Source organism: Loxodonta africana, chromosome 7 (assembly GCF_030014295.1).
Source record: "Loxodonta africana isolate mLoxAfr1 chromosome 7, mLoxAfr1.hap2, whole genome shotgun sequence".
Taxonomy (NCBI): domain Eukaryota; kingdom Metazoa; phylum Chordata; class Mammalia; order Proboscidea; family Elephantidae; genus Loxodonta; species Loxodonta africana.
The window spans coordinates 15,315,768-15,336,587 of NC_087348.1; the positions used below are offsets into that span (position 1 = coordinate 15,315,768).

The 20,820-nt window shown below is 40.0% G+C and overlaps 1 protein-coding gene across 3 annotated transcripts; it reads right to left on the minus strand.

The window, feature by feature from the left end:
- Positions 1-233: 233 nt before the first annotated feature.
- On the minus strand, positions 234-18,391 carry MS4A2 (membrane spanning 4-domains A2). 3 transcript variants are annotated; one of them, XM_023559728.2, is made up of 8 exons: positions 18,159-18,391; positions 15,937-16,159; positions 13,831-13,954; positions 13,148-13,282; positions 9,661-9,750; positions 8,083-8,241; positions 7,228-7,326; positions 234-4,150 (listed from the first exon to the last, which is right to left on the minus strand). In XM_023559728.2, exons 2-8 carry the CDS (start codon positions 15,993-15,995, stop codon positions 4,052-4,054), a joined length of 765 nt encoding a protein of 254 aa, XP_023415496.2. In that variant the 5' UTR covers positions 15,996-16,159; positions 18,159-18,391; the 3' UTR covers positions 234-4,051. The 3 variants fall into 3 exon arrangements, with proteins under 3 accessions (XP_023415496.2, XP_010597439.2, XP_023415497.2); XM_010599137.3 differs by having other exon boundaries at positions 9,694-9,750; positions 18,159-18,380; XM_023559729.2 differs by having other exon boundaries at positions 15,937-16,156; positions 18,159-18,182.
- Between the last annotated feature and the right edge of the window lie 2,429 nt (positions 18,392-20,820).

Consider the following 20,820-nt stretch of genomic DNA (forward strand, 5'->3'; position numbering starts at 1 on the left):
AGGTCAAAAGTACCTGGAAGAAGAAAGGACTCTATTTTTTAACTTCCTCAAATATCAACTGTAATGTTTCATGTGTGAAGTTTTTTGAATAAGGTTAATTACACAGTAATGGTGTGGTTGATAAAAAGGAGGGCACCAGAAACTATTCTTGATTCTTGGAATTATTAAATTTTTGCTTTCATTCTCCCTTTTCCTTGTTCAGTCCCCCACCCTTATATACAAACACAGACAAGAAGTCAAATTAAATTATTCCAATTTATTGCACAGATACTAGTGATTGAGGACACTCCAAGGAGTTCACAAGAACACTAACAGTAAAGGATAGTATATTGCATCAGGAGGTAAAGTGGTTATGGAACAAGAAATTAAGCCTGGGTGAATAGGTATATGCTAGGCGGATTTCAAGGAGAAGGTGACATGAAAGTTGAAATTCGGAAAGATAAATTGGGGCCAATGAAACTGTGAAACGCAAACCAGGTGAGTACTCTGTGTATGCCCGAGGCGGGCATGTGATAAAAGGCACACGGGGTGGGCAGCTATCAGCATTATTTTGAGTCAAAAATGTTTGTGATATATGAAGGAAATACCCAGTCAACCTTGAGTGGGAGAAAGAGGGTGGTACCTATTATACAGTTTTAAAGCTACACTGGATCCATTTCAGAGGTCTTGGTAGACCAGGCTTAGCAGTTTGGGCAAGAGTATGTATGTAATGGAAGTGATGTGATTAATACCTGCTCAGGAATCTAGATTCAGCTTAGGAGCTCCACACTGAAAGGATTTGTTATTTATTCTGCAGTCAAGTTTTCAGAAGCAAAATTTTATTTGAAAAAATGAAAATAGAAAACCTGAGATACTAAGGTTAAAGCATACCAAGTCACTTAGTCACTTGGTATGGGGTTGTTGTCACTTTCAGAATTTAAGGAAATTAACCTCTACCTGTCACTTTTGATTTTTGGCATTCTCTGTACATAAAATATAACTAATTAGTGTGTTAACTGATTGTGACTAATACCCCCAAACTGAATCATCATGCCCATCAGAGGGCTCTTTGATTTAGGTTAAAACTTTTAGCCCACTGCTGGAGCTCTGGTGATGCAGTGGTTTAAGAGTTTGGCTGCTAACCGAAAGGCTGGCAGTTCGAATCCACCAGTTGTTCTTTGGAAACCCTATGGGGCAGTTCTACTCTGTCCTTCAGGGTCGCTATGAGCCTGAATTGACTCAACAGCAATAGGTTTAAGCAACTACTCTACTATTTTTCCTTTTCTTAAAAACAAAAATTTCAACAGGAGCGAAATCATTGTCCTTAGCCTAATTTTTCTTCACTGCTTTCTCTTCATTATCTTATTCCTCGCACCACATATGCCCCCATTCTCTGCCGATGCTTCTGCAAATATCATAGTCATTTGTTCATTGTCATGCCCCTGTATTGAATTCCTCTTCACTTTTGCATTTATTAACTCATTGCCATTTCTCTACCCCATCTCCATGTCCGTCCTGGAGCTGATTTATCACTGTGGACTTTTCTCATGCTCAAGCCAACAGATACTGTTTCTATAATATTTGATAGCTAATTATTCTCTCTTTGTTGAAACTCTCTCTACTTTGGGCTATCCACTATATGCACAAGGCACTTTTATGATTAATTCTCTTATCTCCTACCCTAGATTTTTTCTTCATTTTTCCCTGTAACTACGGTCATGTGAAGGTTAGCTTGGCTTTCCCCCCTATTTAAAATAATCCTTTTGGCATGTTAATCTGCTTCATTTAGTAACAATCTGTCTTATAATGAAGCTAAACCTGTATCACCAATTTCTTCTTTATCAGAGCTCTATAATTGACGTATTCAGGCCCTCTCCAACTGAATATCTCTTTAGTTTCCTTAAAATCAAAGTCTAAAATTGAGCTTAATTTAGGTCTATCTGTACCTCTCCCTCACCAATCTGTAATTCTGAATTCCTATCATTTTTTCCACATTACCAAGTGTTCCCCCTTTGATCATGAACTTAATGTATTTATCAACCAATTGTTTGTCTAACTTTAACCTTTAGTTCAACTTGTTAACAAGAGTTACCATTTATTCTTTCTCTTTACCTTTTAGATCTGACCATTTCTGTTCATTCCCACTGACTTCATTTTAGCTCAGGTCTTCATCAATTTATTCTCATTTTAATCCAAGTGCCACAGTAAAGGATCCGTCCATTTACAGTCTGTTTGTGTTTACCAGTCCACCTCATTGGATATTGACTAACTTAATAACCTCCCCATAAGCTACTCATCAATCTGCAAACATTACTGAACAATGCAGTGTCTGGCAATGTTTTGTGACGCCAACAGAGTGTCACAAAATCAGGTGATGCATGGATTTTTGTGATACTTTGTTGGTGTCTTTGCAAAAATGTATTATCATTGGTGGGTGAAATATTGGCATACAAAAAATTATACATAGTGTAAGCAATACATATATATGTATGTGTGAGTGTGTATACATGGGTATGTGTGCATTATATACATAACATACACACATACTGTATTATTTAGTTTGAAAAATCTCATCATCTAGAGAGGAACAATCTGGACCAGAAAAGCTTAAAGAATGAGGTGGCATTTATGACAGGCATTTAATAAGGAAAGAACTCAAGCAAGCATGGAAGAGAAGACAGAACATTTCAAACAATGCTGATGTAAAATGACTAATCACCAAGCATACGAAAGAGAAACTTGAAGACAGATTAAAGAACGGGTAACTTTAAAGTTAGAATAAAATGGATTAAAAATTTGTACAATTAGGTATTAGTTATGTTTGAAGATTGTTTCCTGTACATGCAAATTATGTACTTTATACAATAATCCCTTCCTTTTTCAGAGCCCTTTCAACTTACAGTATGTGAGTGCGTATGTATGTGTGTTTTCCCAAAAAAGACCTTAAATACTGGCAGGGAAATTATCCCTAATAACTTTACAAATAAAGAAACCCAAATTAAGTAACAGATTAAATGATTTGCCACAACTCACTCAGCTAATAAACAGCAGGGCTGGGGTTGAATTCAGACTCCCTGCCTTTTATAAATTCCATGATCTTTCTGATGTACCATGTTGCTTGTCTCCATGTAATAAGATCAAATACAAGAAGCATTCGTTGCAAGCCTGCTACTGACCCACCAAAATTATTCAATACACACCTGCAGAACCTTTATTCAAACCTACATTTGACTATCTCCTAATCCTGTTCCTAATAACACCTAATTTGTCCTCGTTGTTACCTTCAAATTCACTTCACTATCTTTTCTTTCTCCTTTTTCAGTCTACCTCTGACCTGACCTGGTAGACCTCGTAGTATACCTTCCTAAATCTTCATCTGTCCACTCCGCAAATACATATTGAGCCCGCACTATGTGTGAAATACTCAGCTACGCAATGTGAAGGAGACAGGTGTGGACAATCTCAAGCACTTAACCAGCTATTCCTAAATATCTGCTGAATGGACCTCGCCCTCAAGGAGCATACAGTCTAGTAGGGACATGTATCATGTACATCTGTTGCTATTATAAATTCTAAAAAGAACTAAGAACAAAATTTTATTAATTTGTCAAAGTTTAACCCAATCTTTCCTTGTTTTCTCTCTTTGAACAGTTATAGGTACACAATACATGCTTAGATTTTACAAGTTAACTTCCCAGGAGGGATGAGTGAGACCTGGCAATAGAAAACAAGAGAAAAGGGGGTATATAGTAACCAAACTCAGAAGAAAAGCCTGGCAATTTACTTCCAGAAAATCAGCCATTGAAAACCCTGTGGAGCACAGTTCTACTCTGACACACATAGGGTCGCTACGAGTCAGAATTGACTCAACGGCAACTGGTATAGTAACCAAAGAGGGGAGGGAGTGTATTTAGATAAACAAAAACAGCAAAAACAAAATACTGCCATCTGGGGAATAAATCATAATGTAAAACCAGCAGATTGAGAAGAAAACACAAATTTTGCCAACTGTTCCTTAAACAAAGACCTTAGCTTTCTGCATCCTTCACTGTGAATCAGAATGTTCTAATTCTTATGAATCAGTGGGAGGAGACATTTCTTCTGGGTCTTCCAGCTCACTGTAAATTGGGGCGTATATGTTTAATTCTTCATAAAGACCATCTTCTGGAACCTGACAAGGGAAAAAAAAATCATTCAGTGTCAGTCAGCAAGAATTTTCCATTACCAGAAGACCTGTCAAGAGGCTTATCTCATTTGTGTGTGTATGTGTGTTTCTGAATCTCATACTTTCCACATTACATGCTAATTATTGCCTCTGTCTCCAACAAAACCAAATCCATCTACTCATAAGTAGAGGAAGTAAAGAATAATGTTTTAGTTACAGCACATTGTGTTGTTATCACTTGGTTATGTGCTTCCTCTCTCTTCTGAAAACTCTATGAGAACTAGCACCAAATCCATCATAAAAAAAAAAAAAAAAACCCAGTTCTGTCAAGTCGATTCAGACTCATAGCGACCCTACAGGACAGAGTAGAACTGCCCCATATAGTTTCCAAGGAGCGCCTGGCGGATTCGAAAATCCATCATACTCACTTTTAAATGTGGTCAACAGGACTAGAGCAGTAGTTGTCATATTCTAGATTCAATATCATAAAGTCAGAATTTTGATGGCAATTTTGTAGAGCTTGCATTAGAAAACCTAAATGTCATTCTACTGTTTTTTTAATGCATCACAAATCTTGCTGTAATGCTTATAGTACCTTTGGATGTGATACTATCCAAGCATAATTGGGGCCCCGGTGGCACAGTGGTTAAGCAGGTTGGCAGTTCAAATCCACCAGCCGCTCCTTGGAAACTCTGTAGGGCAGTTTCACTCTGTCCTATAGGGTCACTATGAGTCAGAATCAACTCAACAGCAGTGGGTTTGGTTTGGTTTTGGTTTTTATGCAGAAGAAGTAGGTGGTGCAGTGGGTAAGCGCTTGGCTACTAATCAAAAGATTGGTGGTTTGAATCCACCAGCCACTCCATGGGAGAAAAATGTGGCAGTCTGCTTCCATAAAGATTACAGCCTTGAAAACTCTCTGGGGCAGTTCTACTCTGTTCTATAAGGTCTCTGTGAGTGGGAATTGACCGGATGGCACACAACAAAATGGAGAAGAAAGCATACCAGATGCTCCCTTTGACTGGTATGAACCTAGAGGGGAAACGATACCTCTACTCCACGATGGAACTGGGAAGTCCTGAGTCACTTAGGTTAAAAAAAAAAAAAAATTATTCCTCTTTTTACAGTCTTCCTCCTTTAGGTTTTCTGTCCCTTATCTATGTAACCCATCTGATAAGAGGTTACTGCATTTGAAATTTCCTTGATAAAGCAAGGAGTCTTTGAGAAACCAGAAGGATGAAATGTTAAACATCTCCTTTAGGAATGAGGTGTCACAGCAGAGAGCTATCCAGAATGATCTAAAAAAGTTAATCCTGTTATAAAACTTGGTAAATTTTCTATAAACTTAACTCAGTGATATTTGTTAATTTCTTCTAATTGCTATGATCATCTGTATTTTTTACTCCACTGCATACCTCAGCTTTCCACCTTCTTCCCTGTCATAGTCCCCTAAGCTTTACTTCTGCTTCAGGACTCAATTTATAGGTTGGTTCTACTCTAATTCCCTCCTGTCTTATATTCTATTGTTCTCATTGGTTATTTGTCTTCCCTCTCTTCTGAAAACTCTGAGTGCTCACTTTTAAACTCTTTGTAAACAGTTCTCGAGCAGTATTTTTGCCATGCAGTTGGCGTTTGGTAAATCTTCATTGAATCGGTGAATGAGGCTCTGCCTTTTTCTGTTCTCGTCAGCAATAACAAGTCTAGAAAACGTGTGTGCTTGATTTAAAGGAAAAGGGAAGTCTGAAGGAAAAGACAAATCAAGGTGATTCTTTTCACACATCAAAGGTGGAATGGGTAGGGAAGGCAAGTGGAAATGCAGGTGGTAGTCATGAGTTAGAGGAGCCCTGGTTGTGCAATGGTTAAGCGCTCGTTGCTAACTGAAAGGTTGGCAGTTAGAATCCACCCAGCAGCTCCACGGAAGAGAGACCTGGTGATCTGCTACCATAAAGATTACAGCCTAGAAAACCCTAGGGACAGTTCTACTCTGTCATTTGGGGTTGCTATGAGTCAAAATCAACTCAACACTACCTTACAACAACTGGTATAGTAACCAAAAAGGGGAGGGAGTATATTTAGATAAATAGAAACAGCAAAAAAAAAAAAAAAAAACTGCTATCTGGGGAATAAATCTTAATGTAAAACCAGCAGGTTGTGAAGAGAAAATACAAATTTTGCCAATTGTTCCTTAAACAAAGACCTTAGCTTTCTGGATCCTTCACTGTGAATCAGAATGTTCTAATTCTTATGAATCAGTGGGAGGGGACATTTCTCCTGGGTGGTGAAGCAGTTAATGCATGGCTGTTAACCAAAAGTTTAGGGGTTCAAGTCCACCCAGAAGTGCCTCAGAATAAAGGCCTGGCCATCAGCTTCTGAAAAATCAGCAATTGTAGCCGTATGGAGCAGAGTTCTACTCTGACACACATGGGGTCGCTGTGAGTTGAAGTCAGCGTGACAGCAAGTGGTTCGGTTTTGGGTTTTAGTTTAGAGATCTGTGCTACTTGTGGGTGTAAAATGTGGTTTAAGATGTGAGATGTGGAAATGTAGAATAAAAGTCTAATTCACAAAAAAAAAAAGAAGGCCAGACTTATTGGTTTGACAGAGACTGGAGAAACCCTGAGACTACGGCGCCAGACACCCTTATAACACAGTAATGAAGTCACTTCTGAGGCTCACCCTTCAGCCAAAGATTAGACAGGCCCATAAAACAAAACGAGACTAAATGGGCACACCAACCCAGGGACAAGGACAAGAAGGCAGGAAGGGACAGGAAAGCTGGTAATGGGGAAGCCAAGATGGAGAAGGGGAAAATATTGACAGGTCATGAGGTTGGCAACGAATGTCACCAAACAATACATGTATTAATTGTTTAATGAGAAACTAGTTTGTTTTCTAAACCTTCATCGAAAATACAATTTTTTTTTTTAATAAGAGATGTGGAAACCTAATTACTAAAAGAGGCAATTTCTCAGAAGAAAGGTGAAAGAAATGATCCAGAAAAATTCAGGCCATGTTTTCAAAGCTAAAACTTAAATTCCTCACCCTGTAATTACTATTAGGCTTTAATATCAGTCCACTTTTGTACTTACCTTAGCTCTTTTGAGTAATTCCCCAACTCCATAGATCGTAAGTGACACAGCACTGCAAAACCCCAAAAGGGTGAGAAGCAGGAGCATCGAAACCATTTCCTGTTGGACAGTCACCACCACCAAGAAAAGGCAATTAGAAAATGCTGTGTTATCTATATTTTTACAACAATTAAAAAAAAAAAATTTTTTTTTAACTAAAACACTAAATTAAAGCATGAGAACTAAATGCCACATGGGATCCTGGATGGTATCCTGGGCCAAAAAACAATTGTTTTGCAACAGAAGAATTTGTTAGGAGAATGGGTGAGGTAGAAATAAGACCTATAAATGAAACCATCTAAGACCTGCAGTGTGCCTATTGTATAAGCAGAGAATGACAAAGGCAAAACATTAATGTTTGGGGGAATTTAGTTGTAGGCTCTATGGGAATTCTTCATACTATTTTTACAACCTTTCTGTATGTCTGAGATTATTTCACATTAAAAAAACCAAAATTTAGTGAAAAATTAAAAGTTAATTAGGGGCACACATCAGATGTCCCAAAAGTATGGCCTTACAGCAGCTCCTGCTATCATCACCCCCCATATGATCAGGCCCTACAAGGTGGCACACTCAGGAAAACCTGGAGATGGTTATTCAGTTAGTGCTTACAACAGATAACCAAAACCCTGCCCAGCCTGGCCTGGGCGAGCGAGAGGAGGGGTAGCTAGTATCTTCCTGGATAGCATGAACCTACAAAAATTTATGCTGCATGATTAAGATTGTGAAAAACTATTGTTTGCATGGAAAAGGAAAAGAGGGCTTCTTAATTAGATTGAGATCCAGGATCTTAGCCTTCCCACAAGAGATACTTACAATGGAAAAAGAGACCACAAAACAAATGTCTTCTTGTTCAACTCCCAGGCAGTAGCTGTAGAGATAAGTCAAACTCTCCTTTAGGTTGTTGATCAGAATGTTAATTCCTGTTCCCGCAGCCAAGCTGCTGGCGATGTTTGCTCCCAGTCTTCCTCCCACCTGATGGTAGAGAAGAGCGCTCAGACCTGACCCTGCACCTGCCAGGGTATTCAATAAAACCACTCATATTTCAGGGATAGATGTACCCATTCAATCCTGTGTTGGTTCAAAATATAGGTTAAAAAGGGAAACCTTGACTATGTACTCATTGTTTAATAAGTGCCAAATATTAGCTAAAAATTAATGGCTGTTTTTGCCAGGAACAAAACTTTTCTGAGAATGAATAAATGAAAACGACCATTTGTGCTAAGTACAAGCCTTGGTATATTAATTTTTAAAAAAGCATTGCTGTCCAGTGGATTCTGACTCACAGCGACTCTAAAGGATAGAGTAGAACTGCCCATAGGGTTTTCAAGGAAAGGCTGGTGGATCCAAACTGCTGACCTTTTGATTAGTAGCCGAGCTCTTAAACACCTATTGCCATTGAGTCGATTCCAACTCATAGTGACACTATAGGACAGAGTAGAACTGCCCCATAAGTTTTCCAAGGCTGTAAATCTTTATACAAGTGGACTGCCACATCCTTCCCCCTCAGAGCAATCAATGGTTTGTGAACCACTGACTTTTCAGTTAGCAGCCAAGCACTTAACCACTGCACCACCAGAGCTCCTTGATAGAACAATAGGGAGTTTTAACCACAGAGGGAGAAAAAAGACCCAAACCTGTTGTTACTGAGTCAATTTCAACTCGTGACAACCCCATGTGTTACAGAATAGAACAGCTCCATAGGGTTTTCTTGGCTGTAATCTTTATGGAAGTATATAGCCAGGCCTTTCTTCCATGGCACCACTAAGCAGGTTCAAACCACCAACCTTATTAGGTTAGTAAACCCCAAAACGCGTCACCCTTCTCAAACTTGGGTTCTGTATTACCAGCTTTTCTGTTCCCTCCTGCCTTCCAGTCCCTGCCCCATGACTGATGCACCCCTTTAGTCTTGTTTTGTTCCATGGGCCTGTTCAGTCTTTGGCTAAATGGTGAACCTCAGGAGTGACCTCATTACTGAGCTGAAAGGGTATCCAGGGGCCGTACTCTCAGGGTTTCTCCAGTCTCTGCCAGGCCAGCAAGTCTGGTCTTTCTTTTGTGGGGACACTTTTGAACAAGGCAATGATACTTTACTGTTTTTACATGATATATTCATCTGTTTTTAACTATTATATTTGAATTCTGTGGCAAAAGGCCTTCTGACACAAAATAGACTAAAAGAAAAAAAATCATACATCCACAGCAAATAATAATAAAAAAAAAAAAAAAAAAAAAACCAGTGCATCGAGTGCCAAGGAGCACCTGGTGGATTCGAACTGCCGACTGTTTGGTTAGCAGCAGTAGCACTTAACCGCTACGCCACCAGGGTTTCCAATAATAACATAGAAAATGAAAACATAGCACTAGCAAAAACTCCGAAAACTCCATTTTTCTTACCTTCTCAGTGATTGACAAAGAATTGCAACTCACCAGATACATTGCATTTTTCCTTTCATGTATAAGTGACAAAAATCCAGCAATAGCAAACTGTCCAAAAAGGAGAAGAAAAGGCCACGGTGAGTCTCTGCTTTTCTCTATACCCCCTTCGACCACACCCTTTAAATACTAAGTAAAATTTGGGGCCCCCTGTAAAGCTGTCCATCGCTGGCCCCAGTAAGCCCAGTATTTCCTTATTTTTGTTTCCAAGAGAGTGCTTCTCGAATCTCAGTGTGCACATGAATCACCTGGCGGTCTTGTTAAAATGCAGATACTTTTTTTATATATAATTTATGTTGTTGTTTTTGTTGTTGAGAATATACACAGCAAAACATACACCAACTCAACTATTTCTATGTGTACAATTCAGTGATGTTGATTACATTCTTCAAGTTGCGCAACCATTCTCACCCTCTGGATGGGACCTGTGGCTCTGCATTCTCCCAGGCTCCCAGGTGCTGCTGACACAGCCCATCCATGGGCCACTCTTGGAGTAGCAAGGTCTTCAAGGCTGTGGGGCATGATTCTAACTCTACTCTCACTTTATTGCAATTTTTTTTTTGTGTGTGTGTGTGTGTACAAAAGTCTGCTTTAGACTATCAGCTCCTTTGGGCAAGAAACGTGTTTTTGGCGTGTATACAGCCAGTGTCTAGCATATTATATAAACCTGTTGCCATTGAGTCGATTCCAACTCATAGCAACCCTATAGGACAGAGTAGAACTGCCCCATAGGGTTTCCAAGGAATGGCTGGTAAATTCAAACTGCTGACCTTTTGATTGGCAGCCTGAGCCATTAAACACTGCACCATGACAGCTCCAGCGCATATATATATGCATATATATTTCATATACAAAACCAAACCAGTTACTGTTGAGTCGATTCTGACTCATGGCAACCCCACGTGTGTCACAGTAGAACTGTGCTCTTAGGGTTTTCAAAGGCTGTGATCTTTTGAAAGTAGATCGTCAGGCCTTTCTTGTGAGGCACCTCTTGTTGGACTCAAACCGCCAACCTTTCAGTTAGCAGACGTGCATGTTAACCATTTTAGCACCCAAGGACTCTGTTATATAAAAAAAAAATTTACTGTTATATATCATATATTAATTATGCAAATCTACATGGTCAAATATTTATTAAAAAGATAAGTCAATAGCACAAACTCTTAAAGATTCAATTTGTATGATGAGTTGACAGACACCTAAGTAGCTAAGTGTTTGGTATGGAAAGCCAATAAGAGAGAACGTTCAAATAAAATACGACAAAGATTCAAGGAAAGTCTTGAACGAGTGATCTGAGCACTAAGTATGTAGCAGGTTGCCAAGTCAATGTGATATTTTTACAGTTAAAACATGTCCTTGGGAATGAAATATTGGTACACAAAACCATGAGGATTAATTGCAAAATAATTATGCTCAATGAAGAAAGCCAGTATTAAAGACAACATACTGTATAAATTCCACTCAAATAAAACTCTAGAAAATACAAACTAGTACATAGTGGCACCAACACTCATGGAAGCAGCAGTCAAGAAATCAAAAGATGCATTGCATTGGACAAATCTGCTGCAAAAGACCTCTTTAAAGTGTTAAAAAGCAAAGATGTCACCTTGAAGACTAAGGCGTGCCTGACCCAAGCCATGGTGTTTTCAACCGCCTCATATGCACGTGAAACCTGAACAGTGAATAAGGAAGATAGAAGAAGAATTTATGCCTTTGAATTATGGCGCTGGAGAAGAATGCTGAATATACTGTGGACTGCCAAAAGAATGAACAAATCTGTCTTGGAAGAAGTCCAGCCAGAATGCTGCTTAGAAGATAGAAGCAGGGACAGTAAGACTATGTCTGTCATACTTTAGACATGTTGTCAAGAAGGATCAGTCCCTGGAAAAGGACATCATGCTTGGTAAAGTAGAGCATCAATGAAAAAGAGGAAGATCCTCAACCAGATGGATTGACACAGTGGCTGCCACAATAGACTCAAGCATAATAACAATTGCAAGGATGGCACAGGACTGGGCAGTGTTTCGTTCTGTTGTACATAGTGTTGCTATGAGTCGGAATCCACTCGACGGCATCCAACAACAACAACAATCTATAGTGGCAGAAAGCAAATCAGCCATTACTTGGAGATGGGAAAGACAGACAGTAGAGGGAGGACAGATTAAAAGTATCTCAAGGAAACTTCTAGAAGTGATGGATATGTTTATTAATATTGATGCAGTGATGGTTTCACATGCATATACATATGTCAAAACATCAGATTGTGCATCTTAAATATGTGCAAATTATTGTATGTCAATTATACCTCAATAAAACTATGTATGTTTGCGATTTCATTCAGCTGCCTATTTTCCAGACAGTGCAATCAACGATTAAAAGAGATACCCTGAAAAAGTACCTAAAAGAGTTTCTAGGACATAGTAGTTTACCAAATGCCCATTAACCTTTTTCTCCTCACCTCTGCAATCTCCTTCTGCATCCTTCAATAAGATAAGCTTATTGATGAATAGTGTTAGGGATATTTTCTCAGAATTAGATTCTGAAACTCTAGGTTCAATTTCTATTGGCTAAATGCCCAATGTCCCTTGGGCAATTTAATTTTTTATTAGTCTTAAGTTTCTCGTCTAATAAAAGCATATTAACATATTTAATCCACAGTAAACTTGCTGGTTCAAAATCACCAGTGACCCCACAGGAGAAAGGTGTGTCAGTCAACTTCCGTAAATATTTACAGCCCTGGAAACTCTATGGTGTCACTGTGAGTCAGAAGTGACTCGATGGCTTTGGGTTTTAGGTTTTGAAACTACAGTAATAATCCTTTGATATGTGTATATATATTGTTGTTGTGTGACATTGAGTCACTTCTGACTCATAGCGATGCCATATGACAGAGTAGAACTGCCCCATAAGATTTCCTGGGCTGTAGTCTTTACAGTGAAACCCTGGTGACGTAGCGGTTAAGAGCTACGACTGCTAACCAAAAGGTCGGCAGTTCAAATCCACCAGGTGCTCCTTGGAAACCCTATGGGGCACTTCTACTCTGTCCTGTAGAGTTGCTATGAGTCGGAATTGACTCAATGGCAACAGGTTTGGTTTTTTTTCTTTTTTTTTTTAATCTTCACAGAAACAGATCCCCAGGTCTTTTCTCCAGCAGAGCTGCTGGTGGGTTCCAACTGATAACTTTTGGTTAGCAGCCGAGTGCTTAACCATTGTGCCACCAGGGAGCTCTCTCACTCTATCTATATATATACATACATATGTATATATATGCATATACATATGTGCGTATATATACATGTATATACAGACGCAGACAGACACACACACGTATGTATATAGTTGTTGGTTATATGTATGTAATCTCAGTACTGGTGACAAACCGTTAGGAATCCACAACATAAAAGCTGTATAGTGTTATTTTGGAAACGATTTGTAGATATATACTTACAAATACTGCTCCCCATAATGGATAGCCTTTTTTAAATGATGAAAAAACCTCTCCCTCAAATTCCGAAATATTGAATATGGAGTAGACAATTGTTCCAAAGAAAAGGCATATGAAACCAATCAGAATTTGTGTTACCTGTAGAAAAATGCATAGGTTTTGTAGAATAAAAATATATTTTCCCACAATTGAATCAATTCCCTTACAATTGAGGCCAAATATGAGAAATTGCTTTAGAGTCTTAAGCACCAAGAATCCAAATGTGAGATTTCACAGTATCCCCTGGCCACTATAACAGTTGATACAGGCGTTATCTAGTGCACAGATGGCCAGTACATTTATTCATGTTGTCATGGTGGACATCGTAATTGTTCTCTCCATCTAAGTGAAGACAGAGATTCTGAGTCTTTCACAGTAAGACATTACATTAATCTACCAGCAACTGACGAGAGTCGACAGATCCTATTTGCCATTCTTGCCCTCATAATTTAGAGGCTTCATGAGGAAATGCTTCTCTCTTCCCAAAAGTTCTCAGTTAGTGTCAATGCTTTATCTAGCTCTAAAATGTTCTCTTAGAGGACTTTTCACTCCCTCATGGACCCAAGAGCAGTAGTCTGCTTACACAACCTAATATTCCTTCCTCAAGGCAACCCTACTTCAGTCTAGGCTGAAGGAGTCTCACTCACCCCCAGGAATTCCAGCTCCTTCTTCAAAAATGTCAGCCATGTACGTTGTGGTGCGGATGGGGCAGCCTTCTCCAATATGGGGTTGTCGTGGAAAGCTACTTCTGAGACTTCAATTTCAGACACACTTAGAAGTTTAACAGAAATTCGATCATTAGAAAATTCTCTAACTTCATGTGCAAAGTCCTAGACTGACAGAAGAGTAAGTTTTGTTTGTACAAAACAATCCATTGCCATCAAGTTGATTCCAATTCGTGGTGACCCCATGTGTTATAGCGTAGAACTGAGTGCCATAGAATTTTCTTGGTTGTAATCTTTACAGAAGCAGATAACCAGGCTTTTCTTCTGCAGTGCCACTGGGTGGGTTTGAATCACCAACCTTTTGGTTAGTAGGTAAGAGCAAACCAGTTGAGCCACCCAGGAACCTAGTAACTGGCCAATATCACCATATAATCAGTGACCAAAAGAAGACAAACACTACACTAAGTCTTCTGACTGTCAACCCAGAGTCTTACCAAGTTCTTTCCCATTAATCCATGCTGGAACCCTGGTGGCTCAGTGGTTAAAAGCTCAGCTGCTAACCAAAATGTCGGCAGTTCGAATCTACCAGCTGTTCCTTGGAAACCCTTTGGGGCAATTCTACTCTGTCCTATAGGGTTGCTATGAGTTGGAATTGACTCTACGACAATGGGTTTTTAGTTTGCTGAATAAAAGTTAAAAGAAAAAAGGAAAGAAAGAAACACATCTATCTATACATGTCATAGACCTTGTAGCATATAAATGTTTCTAAATGTATTTTGCTAAAGACACACCCAATTTCATAAGTACAGAGGACAGTAAAGGAATGACTCTGAAGGGTTACTTGGATCTCTCTTCCTATTTTCATCCTCAGAAGGGAATAACCAAGAATAGCATTCCTTCTAAAGCTGTAGAATACTTAATTTTTTGCAATTATATTCAGTCCCATAGTGATTCCCAAAAGTTCTGCCATCAGTCTCTTGTATTGTTTTTGTTATTGTTAGCAGCCATTGAGTTGGCCCCACCTCATGGTGATCCCCTGTGTTACAGAGTAGAACTGTTCCATAGGGTTTTCTTGGCTCCAGTCTTTATGGAAACAGTTTGCCAGGCCTTTTCTTCCATGGAGCCACTGGGTGGGTTAGAACCGCCAACCCTTGGGTTAGCAGCTGATGTGCAAAACACTTGCACCACCCAGGCTCCTCAGTCTCTTCTAAAACCTTTAAAAGAAGAGTCTTAACATACGGTCTTCACCTTTGGTATTGAAAGTAAAACTAAATTATGCACCTCTGCCAGTCTTCAGGAGCCCTAGGGTCACGGTGGTTAAGAACTTGTCTGCTAACCAAAAAGTCAGCAGTTTGAATCCATCAGCCACTCCTTGGAAACCCTATGGGGCAGTTCTACTGTGTTCTATAGAGTCGCTATGAGTTGGAATCAACCTGACAGCAATAGGTTTGGCCAGTCTTCATTCTGACAACATTTCATCTCTAAACAGTGGGACAGGATTCCACAGCTTGAGGTTCACAAAGATCAACAAGGGAGGAGCCCCAGGCCACCTTGTAAAGCTTCTGTCTTTTAAGATACATCAGACAGAGAGACAAGAGATCTATATGGATAGTACGGTGTCCCCTGCCTCATACCCAGAGGATGAGCCTCTACTGTTAGAAGGAGGAGACTTGGTGGCACAATCGTTAAGCACTCTGCTGCTAACCGAAAGGTTGGCAGTTCAAACCCACCAGCCATTCCATTGGAGACAAGACTTGACGATCTGCCCCCATAAAATTTACAGCCTAGGAAATCCTATGGAGCAGTTCTACTCCATTATATAGGGTCACTATGAGTTGGGTCCAACTCTACAGCACACACCAACAACTATTAAAAAATCTATTATCCCCAGTTCACAAGCTGAATAAAAACCTCCCTGTCTATTAGCCAGAAAGAACCACTGCCTCACAAAGAAAGTATAGCAAAAGGCTTCCTTATATTCAATATATTAATTAAGCCAGACAGGTCTGTGTCTAAGTCTATGAATTAGCATCTCTCCATTGGGCCCCTTAGCGACTGTGAATAGAAAAAATAATGGCCTGTACCTACCTTTGCTCTTGTGGGTTTGGGAGAGCAAAGTCTGCTCTGCTCGTATTTCTCGTGTCCATTTTTTTAATTAACTGGGCTATCCAGTGATGAACATTACTTTTATATCAGGACTTGGCGGACTTCTTCTCACAGTGTGCTCCAGATGCAGTTAAGCTGGGTTGACGCATGGCATTGATGACTATCTTCACACACAAGCCATTTTTTAGACAGATAAGTTTCCCTGCTGATTAAGATCAAGAGAGTTTTTTTCTTTCATTTCTTTTCTTTTTTTTTTTTTTTTTGCTATTGTTAAAATGAACAGCAAAATTGAATAGTCTACTGAAGCGGAAGTAGTATGAAATAAAGAATGTTGAGACTCCTGGAAAATAATCCTCCCTGAGACTAGCGGAATTTGCAGAGCTCAAAAATAGGGCATTTAGTGAAGTTGAGAAAGTGAGAGAAAACAGCAGAACAAAAAGAAATGTGCCTCTTCTAGTTGTGTTCCAGTTCAGCCATTTCTCTGCAAGAAGCTCTCCAACTGCACCTGTGGAAGCCTGTCTCCCTGTTTTAGGCATACTCAGCTTCACAAGAAGACCCAAGGCTGAAGCACTGTTTGCATGCATGAGTGTGTCTTTGTGTCTCGGAATCTGGCTTCATCTCTGACTTAAATGTCTGTTGTCTTTCTCTCTCTTCCTGTCTGCTGGACACTGTTTGTATGGCTCTCTGCCACGAAGTCTCTGAAACTGGATCAGGTAGGATTCTACTTGCTATGACCCATTCCCGATAGAGTGCGGAAGCTAAAATTTTTCACAGTAAAGACTCCGTTTTCTGCTGACATACTAGACTGACTGTGTGCTGCTTCTGAGTGTCGAAGAGAGGATTTAAAGTCCTCTTGTAACAGCTAAGGTGGGACAATGAAAGCATGGAGGGGCATGAACTCAGTGGCATATTCTCTGAGCAAATCTATACAGCTTTGGATTGAGTAGTAGGCCTAAATTAGGGTTAAAGCCAAACCAGTGTACTCATTCTAACAGTATAACCATATCAAAACTGAGTATACATGAGATTCACTGAAGGTTCTGGCCTCTTGCATTTCAGTTTAATTATAGACATAATCTTAAATGACTCTTTAATAAGCATCAAGATGCTACAAATTGTACCTCTAATTGCCTGTTTTGTCTTTCCAGGATGTCTTGAAAACTAAGACATTTGCCTGAGCCAAAACCCATGGCCGTCAAGTTGATTTCAACTCATAACTACCCTATAGGACAGAGTAGAACTGCCCCATAGGGTTTCCAAGGCTGTGACCTTTAAGAAGTAGACTGCCACATTTTTCCCCCTCAAAGCACCTGGTGGGTTCAAACCACTGACTTTTCAGTTAGCAGCCAAGCTCTTTAACCACTGCGTCACCAGTGCTCATATGCTTGAGCAAACCAAAAAACCAAACCAAACCCACTGCCATCGAGTCGATTCTGACTCATAGCAACGCTATAGGACAGAGTAGAACTGCCCCATAGAGTTTCCAAGGAGTGCCTGGAGGATTTGAACTGCCGACCTCTTGGTTAACAGCCGTAGCATTTAACCACTACCCCACCAGGGTTTCCGCTTGAGCAAAGGACACTAAAATATATATTAGCATACTTCTCATTACGAAAATTTATTACCCAGGCACCGTCTTCCCACTGTGTCTTCAGGAATTAATGGACCTAACCAACGTGCATAAGGAGCCCTGGTGGTGCAATGGTTAAGCCTTCAGCTGCTAACCTAAAGGTCGGTGGTTCAAACCCGCCAGAGGCTCCATGGCAGAAAAGACCTGGCAATCTGCTCCTGTAAAGATTATAGCCTAGGAAACCCTATGGGGCAGTCTACTCTGTTATACATAGTCACTATGAGTCAGAATCAACTCGATGGGATACAACAACAAATCAATGTGCTATAGGAATTAAGAAATAAACTTCATTCACTTGTATATTCAACCAAAAAGAACTTAATGCTCCATGCCACATTACTGCTCATATCACTGGACATGCAAAGGTGAACACCCATGGTCCCAGCCCTTGACCAGCTCACAGTCTAGCAAAGTAGAACAAAAATAAACAAAGTAATATTGCCCAGTATGTGAAAGCTGCTAGAACACATCAGAGGGAATAACATTTCTACCTGATAAAGCTCAGGGAAGGATTCTAAGAGAAGGTGACATTTAAGCCAGGACTTAAAATGACAGCCCCAGGAGTTTTACTTACATGCCTCTTCCTCAGTGAAAATACCCCAGATCTGCTGGGAAATGGCCTGAAGAAGCAGCTATTTATGGTGCTTCCTGTTGCTGTTGAAGGAGCCCTGGTGGTGCAGTGGTTAAAGCACTTTGTTGCTAACCAAAAGGTCAGTGGTTTGAACCCACTAACTGGTCTACTGGAAAGATGTAGCAGTCTACTTCCATAAAGCAGATTGGAACCTTGGAAACCCTAAGGGAACAGTTCTACTCTGTCCTATAGTGTCGCTATGAGTTGGAATCGACTCAATGGCAGTGGGTTTGGTTTTTGGTTTGTTGTTGTTGGGTGCCGTCGAGTCAATTTTGATTCATAGTGACCCCATGTGACAGAGCAGAACCGCCTCATAGGTTTTTCTAAACTGTAATATTTACTTGAGCAGATCACCAAGTCTTTCTCGCTTGCAGTGGTTGGGTGGGATCAAATTGCCAACCTTTTGGTTAGCAGCCGAGTGTTTAACCTTTGTGCTACCATGGCTTCTTATGGTGCTTCCTAGGAGTATATCATAGTTCACCATGTGTGCAGCAAATGATTGGGAATCTGAAAGATCTAGTCCGGAAACAGGTTGAGTATAGTCTTTGGTGTTTGGACAAGAGACTATTTTGGGAAAATTTTCAACAGAAGTTTGCAAATCAGGACATAGAACCTCCAAATTGTTTCATATCCCATTTTTCACCAGCACCTTCTTTCTTCCCCCTTCTGAGACACTTATCATCTTCTGTGCCCACATTTCGACTCCTTACAACCAAGCGCTTTCATCTTTCACAACAGGGAAGATTGAAACATATGACAAAATGATTTTTTTTTTTTTTGCTGGGGACAAAATTATCGAGATGAAGTTTAACCATACGTCTGCCTGAAAGGAAGAGATAACAGTGCTAACATCCCTCCTCTACCACACACACTTCCTTCTCTGACAGTGCCTGTGCACACGGTTTTGCCCACCCTCCAGCTCTTGCTTCCTCTTCTTTGACAAGCAAGGCTTCTTCTCTCAGTTTTCCCAGGGATCAGTTATAAGTCCCCTTATGGCTGCCTGGGTGGTTGCAGCCTGTTAAGCATTTGGCTACTTACCAAAAGATGGGCAGTTCAAATCCACCCAGAGGAACTTAAGAAGAAAAGCCTAGGAGTCTACTTCCGAATAATCATAGCTATTGAAAACCCTATGGAGTGCAGTTCTACTCTGAAACACATGGGGTCGCCATGAGTCGGAATCCATTCGATGGTAACTGGTTATCTTCTCAAGTTACATAAAAAAAATTCCAAGTGATTCATTCTTATCTTATGGCTTTAAATATCATCTGCTCTATGGGAATCAGTGAGGTGGCCTTTTCCTGTCTTCATGTTTCCAAGTGGAGCTAAGTCCACTAGAGTAACACTTTTTACCCTCGCTATATTCACTCCTCTCCAGGGGAGAAGAGGTGAATTAATATGAGTGGTGATTTGGGAAGCAGCAACCAGGCAAGCAGATACATTTGGATGCATCGGTACTCTCTCTTTCTTTTGCATATGCCAGGTGGTGCAGTGGTTAAGCACTTGGCTGCTAACTATAAGGTTAGCAGTTCCAACCCACCAAGCACTCTGTGGGAAAAAAGACCTAGAGATCTTCTCCTGTAGTGAGTACAACCTGGGAAACCCTACAGGGCAGTTCTACTCTGTCATATAGGGTCTCTATGATTCAGAATCAACTCGACAGCACACAACATTAGGAAAAGTCCCTGGGTTGCACAAACAGTTGTACTCAGCTGAAGGTTGGCATTTAAAACCCACCCAGGGGCACCACAAAAGTTAGACCTGGTGATTTGCTTCCTTAAATATTACAGCCAAGAAAACCCTATGAATCTCACTTCTCCTCTATAACACATGGGGTCTCCGTGAGCTAGAATCAACTCAACACAGCAATGGGGTTTCTTTGTTTTGGTTTGGGGTTTTGTTTTGTTTTTGTCCATATTCTTATCTAGCAGTGTGCTGGCAAATGTTTAGTAGCTAGTTTTCCAGGAAGGGTAAGACATGAGTTGTAGTTTTGCCAATTTCTGTGGTGTAAATACTACTACCATAGCCTATTTCAAGCTACCAAAATTAGGTTGACTTGCACTCCCAAGCCTATATAAGCCAGCTGCAGCATACCACTGCATAAATTTTCAATTGCTTTGCAAGACTCACAGGGTTACCCTGTTTTACAATCTCTTGTGATATGTAGTGGCTCCTTCTCCTCCCTGCAAACTTAAGCTTCGGTGTCTGCCTCTCCAACCCCAACGTTAGATACACTAAACTCTGTGGTTCTCAGAATATCCTGAATTTTCTCTAGCTTAGAGGTTTTGCTCGTACCCCCACCCTCTTTCTGTTCCTCTTCATCATGCTAATTTGTGGTCATCTTTTTTTTAATAATTTATTTTATTTTTTGTTCTTGTTGCTAAAATATATTCAGCAGAATATACACCAATTCAATGATTTCTACATGTACAATTCAATGACTTTGATTACATTCTTCAAGTTGTGCAAACATTCTTACTCTCCTTCTCTGAATTGTTCCTCCCCCATTAACATAAACTCACTGCCCTCTAAGTTTTATATCTAAACTTTGGAGTTGCTGTTGTCAATTTGATCCCATATAGATAGTTACTTAAAAGAACACAATCCT